The 18492-nt window shown below is 32.0% G+C and overlaps 1 protein-coding gene across 1 annotated transcript in view; it reads left to right on the forward strand.

The window, feature by feature from the left end:
• LOC133839671 (homeobox protein prospero) overlaps window positions 1-18220 on the forward strand; it is a 75282-nt gene extending 57062 nt beyond the window's left edge. The window contains 2 exon segments of the mRNA XM_062271319.1: window positions 1081-1225; window positions 1637-18220. Of these exon segments, the coding sequence (XP_062127303.1) occupies window positions 1081-1225; window positions 1637-1816 (325 nt within the window). The 3' untranslated portion in view covers window positions 1817-18220.
• Window positions 18221-18492: the final 272 nt, after the last annotated feature.

Below are 18492 nucleotides of genomic sequence, written 5' to 3' on the forward strand. Positions count from 1 at the left end.
GTCTACAGCTGGGAAATCTTGAAATTAGCGCGATTATCAGAGCGTTGTTAAGTGGGCGGGCAGCTACAATTACAAAAGCCTACTGCTACAGCTGGTAAGGGACTGTTCATTAGAAAAAGACAAGCAATCACTTACACCACAGCCACCGCCACCGCCACAGTCACCGCAATCGCAACAGCATCCGGCTCAGTGCCAGATACAAATCACTTGACTAAACAAGGCGGCGACACAGCAGCCAACACGAGGAGCAGAGTCACAGAGCACCACTGAGGCACCACTGCACTTGCTAATTAAGTCCCCAACCAGGCAACAGGCAGCAAGCAGCAAGCAATAGTCAACAGGCAACAGGCATCGCGTGGGTGGCGAAAGACGATGCCAATGACGATGACGATGACGATGACGATAACGATGCCCGTTGACTTGCAATTTCTATTGCACTCGCTGGGCGCCACAGGATTATCCTCTGTGCCTGCAGCGCCTCTTGTTGCACATTTGAGATTTATTAAAAATTCTTTACAATAAAGAAAGCACACACCACCACTCCAAACACACACACCCCTCCCACACACACACATCATGAGAGATTGAGGCTTTTAGGATGCGCCTAAGAGTATGCTGCAAATTTATTAATAATGTCATATTGCAAAGGCGATCCAATATTGATCCTTTAGAGGCAACGACCATCTCAAAGCAGGTCTAGCAGCACACACAAACACACACACACCCACGCAATAAAAGAGAAAGAGTGAGCGCGAATGCTTGAGTGTGAGTGCGATATATGAGAGCGAGTATTTACTTTGGGTGTATGCATGTGATGTCTTTTGATTTGTGAATTCGAACTGAGTTACTTGATTTTCCTCTTACTATTGTTTCTTTACTTTCCTCTTATGTTTGTTAATCTCGTTCCTTATTGATTTCTGTATAAATTTAAATCTGATTTCGTAAATTTGAATGCTGACTAAACCAAAAAAAATTAAAAAAAAAAAAAACAAAATCAAAAAATAAAATAAAACAAAAAACAAGCTTAGCTTATAGTATACTGACCAAAACCAAACATAATCCTCATCTACGCATCTGCAGAGAATTCTACTACATACAAATGGAGAAATATGCACGACAAGCTGTCACTGAAGGCATCAAGACACCCGATGATCTGTTGATTGCTGGAGATAGTGAATTATATCGCGTGCTCAATTTGCACTACAATCGCAATAATCACATTGAGGTATGCAACAATCACACTAACAAACCTGAGCTGTAATTGAATGCGATCATAAAGCTGAATGTAAACAAAGCAATGCCTAGATTACAATTACTTGACATTTCCTTAAGTAACAAATTTATGATGCTTAAAAGTGCAAAAACATTGTGACTGGGAATTGCTTTTAACTGATGCCAATTAATTACAGTTCATTACTAACAAATATACAAACACAAAGTGTTAGTGCGTGTGTGTAGCGACACACTCTTATATTAACAAACATATACATACATATGTACATCAATGCATACATACTCGTACATACACGCACACACTAACACTCTTGTATCAAAAAAAAAAGACATTTTGCTGCCGTGACCATCTTTTGCTAATTCTTAATACGTCTTCGCCTTCGACTTCCCTACACCCCCACAGGTACCCCAAAATTTTCGCTTTGTGGTCGAACAGACACTGCGTGAATTTTTCCGTGCAATACAGGGTGGCAAAGACACCGAGCAATCGTGGAAGAAATCCATATACAAAATAATATCACGCATGGACGATCCCGTGCCCGAGTACTTCAAGTCGCCGAATTTTTTAGAGCAGCTAGAATAAGTGGAGGAGTTGGCTATGCCAACGATGCCACCGCCCTTGAATCATCATCATACGAACCCTGCTACGACTACTACAACAACTACAGCAAGAGCAACAGCTACAGCTACAGCTACAGCTACAGCAACAACAACAGCCAGAGCAAGAGCAACAACTACAATGCCGAGAGCCACGTCACGAAAACCAAAGTTAAAAAGTTAAATCTACGTAAGAAATACAACTGGATATGATAATACACACACGTTATCAATGTATTATAAAAGACAACAACTACTACTAAATACCGAAAAAGATGCAACATTTTCCTAAGGTATTACGCATTCTAAAAAAAAAAGGCCTCTCGTCGATCTTAAATCTATTGTAATAACATTTCTGTAGAGCCGTCGAATATTTTTTCAATCATTTTTGAAAATGCCGTCAATACAACATCGCTGCATTTCGCATTCAATTTGATGCAATAACAACAACAACAATTCACACACTCGCACACACACCCACAAAAATACACACACAGGGAAAAAATGCGCTGCAAAGTATGCAGCGCTTTTTTGAACGTCAACAAACAAAGACAAAACAAACATAAACATAGTGCAAATTAAAAACCTGAGCCAATACCAGATAGTAACACTCACACACACATCAAACATACACACACACATAAACACGAAATCGTATCTATACAGAGTGTAAACTGTACTCTGACCGTTGGTTTGATAGTTGAAAATTTTTAAAATATATTTCTACAATACTTATCTATTACAAATAGTTGATCCATCTAATAATCTACCGAAAGTTGACACACATTCCAAATACACACACACACACCTACACTAACACACATCGGTACAGTTTTCACCTGAATTCAAAGTGTGTTTCTTAGCCGATTGAAAAGTGCTTTTCAACTGGAACAATTCAAGTTTCACTTGAAGACCAACTTTTCTGTTCGTCTTTTAAAGACAATTTTGCGCAATCTTTGAAAAAGTTAGCGTAATTCTGTCGCTTCAAAAAAGAAAGATAAAAGTATTTAATAATTAAGTTCAGGTTGCTATTTTCCTTTTTAAAATTAAGCAAATATTGATGTCGAACACAAAAAAACAAAACAAAAAAAAAAATTAACCTTTTGCGATTAGAATTATGAAACGAAAAGAAAATTACGAAATTTGTCTTAGCAACGGGCGTTAGGGTAGCTAAAATTTATTTAATGTTATGCAAACATACAACCAAAGTTTACTGTTAATCGAGCCTAATTTTGTATGCGAATTATTTTTTAAACCAATATACATATATCTTAATTGATTAATTTTTGAAAAATGCACCAATTTGTGCACGCAATTTGTTTAATTTCTTAACAACCTACAAAACACACACACACACACACACACACATACACACACACTAGTCTGTTATTTATGTACATACTTATACGTTTAGTTGAATAAAGTTCGGCTTAAGTTTATGTTTAGTTTAATTTACTTGGCCTTAAGTTGCAACATACAAAATACAATATATACACGAAAACACAACACAGTCTACCATTTGAGTTTCTTTATTTATCAATTTATAGTTTACCGATTCGCGATGATTGCATCTACAACAAGTAAGACGCCAAGTATGTACCTCAAGATGCACTTTCATTTCATATACCAAGCATGGAAAGTGGGCGGGTTTAGAGGGATATGTTTGCCTGCTCTTGCCTCACTGAAGGGCAGGCAAACCAGTGACTGCAGTTCCTAACATCTTCACCAAACTGCAGTACACTTACATCAACATGAGCATCAGCAACATGAGCAACATGAGCAACGTGAGCAACAACAACAACAACATTAATCATTAAAGCATGCATACACATCACATCGCTAAAAAAAAAACGAAAAGAAATTACAAATATCGAACATTATTTGGCAAGTATAAAAATATTCCTCAAGAACTTTACGGCATCTCAACTCAACACAAAAAATAGTGCAATTTCGGCCCATCATGTGCTTTGAGTCGTACATACATCATTGGGCGGTACCACGCCCCCTAACGTCCCTATTCGGTAGTAAGCTAAGCAAATTTCACTTTTGGCTGGAGAGATGTTTAGAGATTAGAGTCGGAAGAACACCGTGACAAGAATACAATGCAAACCTTTCGGCAAACCCAATGATTAAGCAAAATTTTAACAATAGTCGAATTTTAGCTAAGAACAAATTGAAACGAACTATTAATTTTTTAGGCCTAAAACACATAAGTTTATATTGCATAAACTTATCAAAATTGTATGCAATTCGGCGTAGAAATATGACAAAATTAATCAAGTATGAACGGTGAGTTTCCTAATCTAATACAAAACAAACAAAACAACTCGCAAACGAAATTCAAATTGAAATTCCTTTATTACGAAAAGGATACAACAAATTTAGAAATCTAAAATTGAAAACAAATTACTAATTATTAGATTTACAACGCAGACAAATTAAGTATAACAAAAAATCGAAGAGAGAAATATTTATTCATTGGCTACTAAGAAAAACTATCATTTCACTTATCTAGTTGATTTGCTATAATTTCTGTTTAGGTTTATCCGTTTCACTTTACAGTTTGCAGCAGAACAGAAATTGAAATTGAAAAAAAGTCAAAATTTAAAGTTCGTTGATTGTTAATGCCTTTACAAAATTTATTATGAAACTTTTTTGGCACTTTGATGTGGGCTAAAATTTTATTTAAATACAATTGTAACTGATTTTGTGATAAAAAGAACAAAACAAAAAAAAATTGAAAACGAAAACATTATTGTTTCGGTAAAAACCAATATGGCTGAGCCGTGGGGGCGGTGGCCACGCCCACTGGCCACACGAGCTGCCATTCAAAATTATTGATTATAAATGAAAATAGTAAATTGAAAAAAACCCCATTTAGGCAATTTAAGGCGTATTAACAATAAACAAATGCAACAAAACGTTTGGCAAACCCAAAAAAAAACTTTAGGCAAAATTTTATAAATTAAGCAAGTCAAGTCAAAATTTCACAATTTTTATATACTCATAAGAAAAAAGAGACGATGAAGCCAATAAGCAACTCGCCAATGAACAAACCGTCAAAGAAGAAACAAGAACTTAAGCACTTTTCAAATATTAGCATTATTTTCAGTTTCAGTTCGTCAAATGATTTTGTGTAGATTTAGTAAGAACACACGCAATTTAAAAACATCGTAAATATCGTAAATAGAAAATGTCATAGATTGTAAAATGGATTCAATGTGAACTATTTCACATATTCGTTTGAGTACCAAGAAAACAATACACAAAACAACTCATTCACACATACAACATGAGTACAACATATACTACTATATAAATTGACATACATACGTACATAATACATACATTTATACTTACATACATAATTATACTAAGTATAAGTAAACCAAAAACAAAAAAGACATATTACTAATTGGTTAATAAACAAAATTCATTAAAACCAAATACAACAAATCGTTGGCGCTTGCTTTTTTGTATTCTTTACTAAATTGCTTCCAATTTTTGGCAATATTCTCTTTTAATTTAAGAAGTTTTTCCGTTTGTATTATTTATTTTCAATTTTATCCCAATGTTTGGCATTTACCACAGCAAAATTTTGTACCAACGGCATCGATTGGCCCCTCAACAACACTACACAACAAACAAAACCCCAAATCGCAATCACAACTAACGGTAAGCAAAACAATATCAGCTATAAGTTCTCGATTGATCCATAGAAGCAGCGGGGGTAACTTTAAATACGATTCCACAAACTTTTGGTATTCAACTTTTGAGGCGAAAAAATTCCATTTTGTTTTGCACTGATCAACAAAAAGATGAGCACGCATCAACGTGAATTTGGTGTTGAAAAATTCCAAAAATAATATATATCGAAATATCGCAAACAATAGCCTAGTTCACAATTCAAATCATTTGTAGGCTGCTTTTATGGTACGTATTTCTCACAGTACAGTTTACAAATCTGTTCAAAAAGCAGAGGCCAGGACATTATCACAGCTATCGACTTTATTTAACAAAACATCAATCAAAATACTTACAAACCAGCCAATCCATGAAACAGACAACAAACTCCAGAACGCAGATAAGAAATAAAAAGAAAACTTAATTCAAATCAGTGACAACATCCAAACAGCCAACCAGACAGGTAAATAGGTAAAAAGCCCCTCCTCGAAAAAGATAAGCTTAGCAACACACAGGACAGTGCTGGAAAGCGCCCTGTGCAGCAGAAGAAGCAACAGCAGCAGTGTTGAGAAACTGCACTCAGACAGACAGACAAAACCGAAAACTAAAAGCGAAATAATTTCATTTACTGATTAACTGATTGTGAGCACAGCAAACTAAACTTAATGCATGTTGAAAAATACTTCAAAGGTATTTCAGCAAAACATAAATAAAAATCGAATATGAAAACAAAAGAAAAGCAAAATACGAAAAACGAAAACAAAACAAAAACAAAAATATATACTACACCTAAACCAAATATCAAATATAAATGCAGATGCAGCCATATGCAATTTTAACTAGATTTTAAAGCATTATTACCGCAAAATACCAAAATACCGATTACCGCATATACTGAATGAAAAAAACAATTGAATTAAACGAAGCAAAGCAATTGGTCAAATTTGTACATAAATGAAGAAGAAAATCACATTTAAATACAACTACATACACGTAATTAAATACTACAGTTTAAACATAAGCTAACAAATCTAAACAACATAGTAAACCCCCATAAGTCCATCAACAAATCCCAACAAAACCACACCTTGGGCATAGGCAATATTTATACACAGAGCTTTACAACACTGAAAGTGTGTGCGCAAATGATTTTCGAGTTTCGAGAACATGTGCCAAAATAAGAAAACACAAAGAACAGATACAGATACATATTAGCATATATGTATATCATATTTATCACAATAATTTTGGCACAAGATAAACATGACGATACATGAATTCTATTTTTAAGTCAGTTAATTAAACATCCTTATTTCTAAAAAACATCTGATCACAAAAATAACGAAAGTAATGAGAAGTAAAGAGAGAGGGAAATAAGTATAAAAAATCGAACACTAAAATTTGCAGTTTTGGTATATACAAACAACAAAAAAATGAAAACGAAAACGAAACTCAAAAACGACAAGAAACCAAATACTTAAAATGATTGCGTTTTTTTAGTAGCAAACGCGATTCACAAAATTCTTATCAAATTTATGACCCAAAAAAACAAAAACAAATTACAAATGTTTGGAGAAAAAATGTAAATTTTTATCACTTATTTCAGGAAGTATGGAGAGGAGATCCAGTTTTGGGCGCGTCGATAAGGATGCCCCAATCTTTTAGTTAACAAACTGCAATAGAGCAGCACAGCATGTGCATAATTTTGGCGCACACTGTGTCTGCAAACAACGGATTAAGTTTAAATACAATCAAATTCTTAAACAATTACTGAACAACATTTTCAGTTCAGCAGCAACAATTACAATTAACCATCCTGATTTATGACGATTATAAAACAATGTTAAAACTTTTGGCTTATCATAACAATGAAATGAAGAACAAAATTTTAAAATCAAATTTCAAATTCGATTGATATACATTCACACACACACACACATACACACCTATACACAATACACACAGCACATGTTTGCGAAACAAGAAAAAAAAAGTATAAAAATATATAACAGTTGCATAACCTATCATAAAAATAAAAATAATAATAACAATAATCTAATAACAACAATTGATAACTAAGAATTTAGTTTTAAAAGCCAACAATAGCCAGGGAAACATACACAACTCGTATGTGATATTTTTGAGTTAATCTCTCATTTATTTATACTGAACAACATGCCCAATTTAAAGTGACAATATCAAGCATAATTAACATCAATAATAACAACAACTACAACAACACACACAGCACTTCCAGCAGCAACTTTTTTTGGGTTGTCTACCATATCAAATCGAAGTAACAAAAAATACAAAAAACAAACATACAAACAAACTGCAACAAAAAAAAAAAACAAAACAAATACAAATAAAGAGAAAGACCCAATAAGAATAGGAGAGAGGTGTTTCGTTCTGTTGAATCTTTAAGCCATCCTCAGTTCAAATTTTAAATAATATATAAATATTAACAAAATATAATAAAATATATAAAATATATAAATATTATAAGTGTTCATAGTTGAATTTGAATATCAATGACTAAACCAAAAGTCAATTTTATTTTGCAATAGTCAAAACGTGCCAACCGCGCGAACCGGGATAATTTATAGTACAATACAACAACCAACAAACAAACAAACAAACAAAGCAAACAACAAACAAAATACATACCAATAAATTTTTATAAAACTATTTATATTTTTATACTAAAGAAAAAGGTAAATCGAAAGATTGATAAACAATAGCTAATTAGTATAATAAGCCAAAAATTTTAGTTCACATTCACCAAGCTTAAGTTAACAATTAAACAACAGCAACATTTATGATTTATGTTATAAACAAGAACAACAACAACAACAGAGCTGTCTGCCATTGGGCTAGAAGTACTGATGGATCAATGAGGTATTGCGGCATGCCACAACTGCAACAGAAGAGACACACGTCATGAAACCCACATGAAATTTACAATAGTAACCTCAAGCTTTATAAGTAAGAGACTCGAGGACCCGAAGATGCCTGCCTGCTAAATAAATAAAAATAAAAAAAAAACACGCAACAAATGTTTCGCCCAGCTCATGAGTTGTGTAAAAGCTCTGAAAATTGCAGACTGTGTGGCAGAGCTAGTGAACTTCTTGACTCCCTTTCTGGTCCCCAAAGACTATCGCGACTCAGCAGACTCAGCACAAATAGACAACAAAAAATAAGTGATAAAAACAAACAAATCTTTTGTTATACAATTCTCTTACGAAAACCTAATCAATTAATTGATGTGAACCACAAGCTTTTGCGTGCGTTAAACTGGCGCGATCTTCTGACGAGAGCGCTAAACCTGAACGATTTGCGGCAACAGGAGACGAACATAAACAAGAAGATGTTGAAGACGAGGACGACAAAAATAATAACTGCAATCTACTTTGGTTTACTCTCACATACATATATAATATAGTACATAAAGCAACAATAAACAAGCGCAAAAATTGATCAAGCAATTCAAATTGTGCGCCTCAATGAGCCACAAACAATAGCCCAGCAATATTATTCTTATTTTCTCAAGGTGCCTCTTTGTAATTCTCCGAGAATTAAAGAGGTGCCACAAACCGCCGTAATACAGAAGTACAACCAAGCAAATCAAACAAAACATTGGCACCACAAATCGATCGATGCATTGATATTGAACAATATTATTCTGTTGCCGCAATCATGCCGAAAATACTCGTAATGCTACAGATCTTGTAGCATTCCCGAAGCGTGTCACTTGCCAGAGATCGCCCCAGGCGTTTGTCAAAATTCTACAAAGATTTTTTGTAAAAAACTGTAGGAGCAAACGAAAAACGCAATTTTATCAAATGCCATAATGATAATTGACTTTCAGTTTCCTATTTTGAGTTGAATCTCAGTTTTGTTGTTTTTTCGCTTTTACTTTTAACAAAAGCGAAACCGACACAAGACGTTAAAAACACGCTCCTTTGGTGCGTGTGTAAAATATGTATAAAACAGAAAACAAAAAAACGAAAACTAAAATAAAAAATATAAAAAAAAAAACATACAAATACCAAAAAAAAAAAGAATTAAAGCAACAACAATATTTATACAGAGACTGCAAACAAATGTGATCAGATATTTTATAATAATATAAGTTTACAAGCAACCGCTATAAAAACATAATAAGAAAGCCAAAACCAAAATCACAAGTATTTATTGCAATAGCGAAATGAATCAAAATCGAGAACATCCATAAGAAACAGAACAGTAACAGCAACAGTAACAGTAAAAGTAACAGCAACAACAACAACCTTGTAAGCAAAATGTAAGTCAATATTTAAGAAGTAAGAAAACCAAAACCAAAACCAAAAAAAAATATTTATAATAATATTTTTTACAATAGCATATACAAAACAATCTCTAAATATATAGCAAACGACAAAGAAACCAAGCGGGAGCTGCAACCATGCCCAACAACCCCTAAAAGCAGGATGCAGTTTCTTGCGTAACAGTTGCCTTTCACAAAAACAATTTACCATTTAAGTTACAAATAGTGAAATAGACACAAACCAAAATGGCGACACCCTGACCACAGGGTGTAGTCAAGTTTCAAACCAGTTTTCAGTTGACAATTATCTCAGTTCATTAAATACAACAACCAACAGCCGCTGCAGTCATGCAGCAATTGCGTTTAGTTAAAGATTCATACAAAGGTTCTATTCATTTCTAGTAGGAGTAAGAGGAGAAGATGAGAGAAGACAGAAGACAGAATGGGTGATGAGAGTGATGAGTGGCGAGCTCAAAAGTAGCAACGAAAACAGTTTTAAGTCTACATAAATACAAAATGCAAGAAAATACATTGAAGTAATTCAGTTCAGTTCATTTATGTGAAGAAACAGAAATGGGAAGCAGAAGGATTATATATTTTAACACAACAACAACAAATTTGGATGCATTTTGCGATGATTTTGTGCTTATCGAAATTGCAATGAATTTTAGTTCTGAACAATAGTGCCGGTAATATTATAATATAAGTAACTATACGAATACATATACATATTCATATATATGTATACAATATACATAGATAAAATACGTTATCTAGACGTCGTAAACCGTATTTCATCATAGCTAACTAATGTTCAAAGACTACACTGAAAAAAACATGCAACAGATCAAATACATACTGAGATTTCATTTGCGCTCAATTTTCTGAGTTCAGACCACATGCGAGTGATAAAGATTGCCTCATGCCCTCCAAGCCCATGAAAAACCCCACAAGTCCACCCTTTTACACACACCTACACGCCACACACACTTATCCCACATATATGCATCGTGTCACATGCCCTATAAATATATATATCTTATTAACTATATAAGAAGTAAACACAAAAAACAAAATATTAAAAAAAAAAATAATAATAACGGTAGTTGCTATTTTAAATATGTATTACAAGAAAACGATAAAGAAAACAAAACACGATCATTAAATATGCAGCAGAGTATGAAATAAATGTTAAGCAGGAACCACAAACCAAGCAGACCCAAAAAACAACAACAACAATAACAACAGACAAATGAAGCGAAAGCAACAAGAACAAAAACAGCAAGTCAAAAGTCAAATATGTTCCACTCCAAATACAAAAGAAAAAAAACCAAAACTCAAAACTCAATACAAAAATAATACGTATGATATTTATATGCTTTTTTACTTACACGTATAAATGAAATGTATACAAAAAATGGAATTTGGAGATGCCGCCTTTAGGTTTGCAACACTCAAATACACACACAGTCACACACACACACACACACACTCAACATACCCGCACACAAATATACAGAAACAAAAGTCAATGTCAGCATAAGTATGAAAAGTAAGCGTACATTAAATTAAATTAAATTAAATACTTACGAAAAACATGAAAAGCAAAATGAAAAAAATTTAATGAAAATCAGTATAAATTTCTACTCATAGTTTAGCAGTCGTAATTGATTTATTTCCAAATTAACAAATCAAATGGACACAAAACAAAGCAATTCGCATATAGGACATAACTTAAATAGTTCGCAAAGAAACCGACTAAATAAACTACCTACATAAAATAGAAATCTTCGCCAGCCAAGTACTACACAACAGCTTAACAACAACAACAACAACCAAATGCCGTTCAATCAACAACAACAACAACAACTACTACAACTAAAACTTAGACACCAATCAGTTATCCATTAGTTAAATATATAATTTATCAGCTACATGATCATACACTCTAAGAGATTAGATCCGTTCCGAATTCTATATTCGCATCAATTCTGATCGAAAACTGAATTCGAATCGCGTCTAATTAACAAAGGCCCAACAACTGTAAATCGAAAAAATAATATTTGAAAGCACACTTTTAACGGGTATACACGTAATATTGTAGAAATAACTTTATTTGATATTTTAAGTCTTGTGCCGATTTCCAATTCCGCGGTAATTTCGCCAACATTTCATATTGCATGCTTTTTGCCGCATAATCAGTACTGTCTACGTAAAATAAAACGATGATGTAAGACAACTACATTTTGGAATTGGATTTCCATAACACGACAGAAGGATGAAACACATTTCGATGAGAGGAGCTTTTCGGCAATTATGCTCAAGTGGTATAGCATTAAATAAAAAAATATGTATATTCTAGGCAACAGTTTCGAGCAAGAATATTTCGGCTTAGACAGAAACAAAACCAGTTGACTTTTGGCGTTAGTGCAAAAGTGCAAAACTTAAACAAAATCTAAAGAAAAAATGAAAAAATATATATATATGAATCGTTCCACGGGAACACAACTCTCGGCAAAGACTTTGGCGTACATTTCGGAACAACAGAAGACGCAATCTACAAAACAAAATGAAAAACAACCAAAAAAAAAAATGATAATGACTAAATACGCGATGCGAGTGTTTCAACCGCCTGCCAAACATAATTTTTCGGAGCCAACAAAAAAAATTAAATTTTAGATATAAGTGTAAAACTAAATATAAAAATATTTCGGTAATGTTCCTATATGTATACATATTTATATATATATGTCTATATATGTATATGTATACATATATATATATCTATATATAAACAGGGTATATGAAAAAATTTAACTTTTGGACACACCAAAATTCAGCATTTAACATTTTGGAATAGCAAAATAAAAATGTCGGAATTAAAAACGAAACAAAAACTCGGCAATGAGAAATTGACATTCATGTCTTTGTCAGGTGCTTGGAACACTGGCAAAAATGATCTAAATTAAAAAGGTTACATATATATAAAAATAAATAATTTACAGGCAGCATTTGAAAAACAAAATAAATAAAACTAGTTGTTTTCAATTTTGATTATATTATATTTACGTTGACTAATAATTTGATGACTTCAACAAATTGGAAAATTGTACTTTTCAATGACAGTAACAACAATGAAGAACGCGTTAAAATCCCAAAAATGATGACAAAACAACAATGATGAATATAAAAAATGCAAAGAAACGAACAAAATTGTAAACTCTCGGCCACGTTTGGATAATTCTCTCGGTGTAATGTTCAGGACAACAAAAACAAAAACAACAACAAAAAGAAAAACAAAAATGAAAACAAAATCCTTTAGACTTTAGGCAATGGAAAAAAAAATAACTCAAAATCCAAAAATTATATGCAAAATTACAAAATTTTGGAATACAAAATTTTCGTAAAGCAAAATTTATATCATAAGTGAACCAGCCGGATGGAGTCAAAACGGAAAAAAATGCAACTCTGACCAGGGCTTTGGATAACAAATTGATAAAAATTTTGAAAACGTGTTGAAAAATATCAAGAAAAAAGTACAAGCTTATTTTAAGCACCTTCGCGCCTTATCTTTAAGAACATAAACAAAAAAGAAAACCAAATGCAACCTTAATGACATAAAATTACATTTAAATACATTTAAAAGAACAAAAAAAAAAACACAAAAAAAACTAAAAGCAAAATACAAAAAAAACGGTGTAAATTTTATATATCAAATCAAGAAAATGCAACTTTGGATACATCTACTGATAGTTATTGCATGAATTAATTTTAGTCTGATACCAGAAGAGTGCGTTAAGCAAATTTTCACTTCAGTTTCAATCCCATTTTTGTTTTATGGAAAATCTGCCTTAAATTATACTAAAACTAAATAAACATGACAAGTCAACAACTTCATAGGCGAGACATTATTGGTGCTCCACATATGTGGAACACTCTGATCAACAATGTCTCTGCCAATGACAAGTACAGCAAATAAATTGAAAATAAATGCATAAATACATATAAAAAAAAAAAACGAAAAGAGAAGAATAAAAGAAAAAACAGCAAAATTCAAAATCGTCGTCAAAAGACGCTGCAGATTTCAAAATTCAAAAATAAAAACAAAATTATTTAACAAAATTACAAAACTGAAAAAATTAAGTGCGGTTTGAAGCTAGGAACAACAGCAGCAAACATATACAAAATCAAAACATAAAACCACAAAAATAGCAAAAGGTTTTCTCTACTTTATTATACCCAAATAAAAGAATATGAAAGTTAAATGATATGAAAAAATGAAAATTTAAAGCAAATGCTTATGATTTTAAGTTTGTAAACCCCTTTGTAAATGTTTAGATGTATAAAAAAGTAACATGGACAACACTTAAGTTAGATGTTGGTGAGGCAAAAAAAAAAAAAACGACCCGATATGAAATAAGAAAGTGTATGTAAAAATTGTAGACATTTATAGTTACCAAAAGAAACGAAAACAAAATTGAATATGAAAATGAAAATGAAATCGAAATCGAAAAAATTGATATAATCGAAAACCTAAATTGAGTCCTTAATAATTAGTTCTAATATTGCAACTGCAAGACGTATGTATATCGATTAGACATGTGTAATATATGAATATACATATAGGTATTCCCTACTATGGTCCCTATTAAGTTGATCAACTAGGTGATTAACGAAGATTTGCGCTCAATTTCGAATATTTGACATTTCAGATATAATTTGGAAAACCGGTTTTCAGTTTGAGTCGATTTTTATGCGGATCTTTTCCTTGGTTCTTTCGGTTACAGAATGGCAACAACAATGAGCACAACTCATTCATATTACTATATATAAACAATTAATGCAAATAATAGAGACACAAATGGAATACGTCAGAAGTATTTCAATAGCAGGCCAAATGTTTACCAGTTCTCAAGCCTAAAATAAAACCAAAACGTATGGCAGACGCCCGAACAGGAATCAAACTGGGCTGGACTGCCTGCTTTTCTGGACATCCATGACCGTTTCGCAACCAATAGCACTGAAGGCAATACAAAATTCAAATCCAAGAAAGAGGTAAAAGGCAAATAAACAATACAAATGCAAAATGCAGAAGCAGAGCAAAAGACAAGGCAATGACAAGTTTCGAATCAAAGATTTTCGGTAAATAAAAAAAACATTTCGAATGTATCTTTTGGCAAGTTTCGAACAACTTTCGATTATGCTTTTGTTAATAATTTGTTATTTTGCGACTACGTCTCCACGCACACGCACAAAATACCCAAGAACAAGAACAACAGAAATCAAAGTGATAAACGAGTAATGCAAAAGTTAAAAGCAATTTTTGAAATGGGGCCACAACGTCCGATCTAAAGTGCCTTCATGTAACAAAAACGTAAAAACCAAAAAAAAAACTGTTAATTTTTTATGTAACTAAAAGCAAACGAAGAAAAAAAGAACAAAAACCAAAAATGAAATTATAAATAAAAATTGTATAAAAAAAACTAAAAATGTAAAAATATATAACAAATTTAAAGATCTAAGCAAAAAATGAAAAGGGCTCCAAATAGACCAGCATTCAAGCAAACACCAAAACTGTCTAGCATTTGGCCTGATCACATTGTCTCTCGGGAATCCCTCGGAAAAATAACTCCCGCAAGTTCTATAATTTAAAGCAAAGAAAAATTCAAGATGCCGAAAAAATAACGATGAGATAGCGAGCGCAAATCTTTAGTTTCACTTTCATCGATTACCTAAGTAAGCGATATGCATACATCATCAATAACATCATACGAGCATATGCAAATGTGTATGATGTACATACGTGTATTTAGTTCTAGTATATATATATAAAAGGAACACACACACACACAAACGTCGAGGTACGAAATTATTGATTTAGAATTTAGATACGAAAAGGTTTGGATATACATTGACTACTTATGAGGCATATACTATACTTACCATATACATACATGTATTGTGCTGAGTTGCTCATTAATAAATGTACTCGTATATATTAGTTTCTATCCCACACCAAACAAAAAGACACCAACACACACACTCACACACAATACATATGAATACACTATGCTACATTTAGTTTAGATCTTAGGTGGAATATAAAAACATAAAGACATACATATTAAACACAAAGTTAAGCTAAACGATTGCAAAACTGAACAAAAAATATGAAGAAAAATGAAAAACTAAGAACGGCATACTTAAGAGGCGGCAATAAGCTATAATGCAACTAAATTTAAGCTAAACTCAACTACCGATACAACAAAACCAATTTATGAAACTAAAAAAAAAAAAACGAAAAAAAAAATATAAAAAATCGAAAAATTGAATATTTGCGTATGTATGAATATGTGTACGAGGCATCTATGTATTCTTGCATAAGTATGTAAGTATATGTAAGGGAGATAGAGAGCTACATCGTATATTGTGAACAGCCATTGGTTCACAGTGAACGATGGAAAAGTATACAAAAAAAAAACTAAAAGACTAAAAAGGAAATCAAGAAAATACGAGTGTCCCTTTTGTGCTTCTTTCCGCCCTTTCACTCACACACACAAACATACACACACACACACACACAGACACTAACACTAACACGCAAGAGAAATTTGCATTATTCAGTTTAGAGTTTTGAGTTTATATAACTTACATACGACATGTACTTCGAACCAGTTTCAAGAAAAACAACAACTAGCAAAAATTAGCAAAATTTAAAATTACCAATTTACGAGCATTTTAAAATTAATTTATGAATACGCATTCATTTATGTATGTAAAAGTGTTCAGATGCACACACTATGTATATAAATATGTATTAATATTGATTTATCCATTACGATTTACGATTTCGGAGCTGAATTACTAATACAAATCATCAAATTATACTTTTCATACGTAAATATGTACGACATGAGTATGAATGAATACATATTGAACGGAAGCGGATGGAGGATTAAATGTGCAAGGATTTTGCTTAGAACCATTTAAAATGTATTAACCATTTCGGCTTACATTACGAAATCCAAATTCATAATCTTTTTGGACAAACTGAAATGCATCGTTTCGGATTGATTGATGCACAAATGTCAAATTGCAACATTCAGAGTCAAAAGTAAACTAACGAAATTGATTTGTGTTAATTTTAGCAGAGTCAAAAAAAAAAAAAACAATCTTTGAGTTATGCAACAATAGACCGGAATTATTTCCAAGAAATAGTACAAACAATTTTAGAAATAACTTTAATAATGTAATTATAAAATAAGCGGCAAATATATAGCGCTCTGAAACAAAATGCTACAATACCAAAGTTGAAATTGTGAATTACTGAACACTTAAATACGAAATACATTTTCGATAATAAAAGAAGCAGATTTAGAGCGCTGCTGAGACATGTAATAAAACGAAAAAAAAACAAAAATGCATATACGATTTTAATTTAATTTCAATTTAAACACACAATAAGTTGTACGAGTATGTATTATATATTGATTACTAAGCAAAATTGAAAGCCAACAAAACAACAGAGCCTGGCACTAATCATATTTTCGAAATTCCAACTTGACATAACTTGAGATGAACAAAGTTTGTACTTATTTTAGAATTCACGAACTAATGAACATTTACATTTAATTAACATACATAAATTAACATTCAATACTACGTGGAAAGGAACACAGCAGCAGTGAGAGAGATCAGTAAACAAAAATGTCATACAATTTAAATTATAAGTAAATGTAATAACAATAGACGAGCATAAACCTTTATGAGACAGCTCCCCAACCCTCTGTCCACTGCCCCTTTTCACCCCCTTCCCCCCTAAAGAGCAGAAATACACACATTACTATGTATTTACCACAATAAACATATTAACATACATACTCGTATATGAATGTAATACGCAAAATAAATCATACACAAGTCGAAAGTTTCACAATCCACGATGATTGCATATAACGCATGATATACTAACTTTATATGGATCAAAAATCATTTCAAAATTTGTAAACCAACCAACATACTAAAGTATGTATTCACAGCGAAAATGACATACATACTTACAGATTCATACATAAGTATATTGGTACGTTTCGTTTCCGGTATCGGTTCCGTTTTATGATTACGTACATACTTTGGTTTGGTGTACATTTTGGAATCTTCGAAAAAGTTGGTTTAAACCGCATAGAAGCAAAAAACTGAAAACAATGCAGACTCGAATAAAATTCAATTTTAACAAAATTCGAAATATTTGATTTGTATTTCGAAACAGCATTAAGAAAAACATCACACCATAGAACGTAACGCAGCATTAAAAAAAAAACACACACATAAAAAAGCCAAAAAAAAAAATGTAAGAGAAAAATTAAATATTTGGGATATAAGCAAATATGATTACATAAATTTATATTTATGCAAACACTGTAAGGAAAATAAAAAAAAAATGAACAAAATAATGCGTAAAGTAAAGAAATGGTAAAACAACAACAAATCTCTAAACTATAATATAACATTTTTAATCGAAAAAACCAAAATAAAACTACTTATTTTACTGAAAATTATGTAAAATTTACTAAAACAACAAAAACACATAATAAAAGTATACTGTTTATTTTCATCTTTAAAAATAAAGTTTTAAAATCGTATAAAAATAGTAAAAAAAAATACGTGTTTTA

This window comes from Drosophila sulfurigaster, chromosome 2R (genome assembly GCF_023558435.1).
Source record: "Drosophila sulfurigaster albostrigata strain 15112-1811.04 chromosome 2R, ASM2355843v2, whole genome shotgun sequence".
NCBI classification, from domain to species: Eukaryota; Metazoa; Arthropoda; class Insecta; order Diptera; family Drosophilidae; genus Drosophila; species Drosophila sulfurigaster.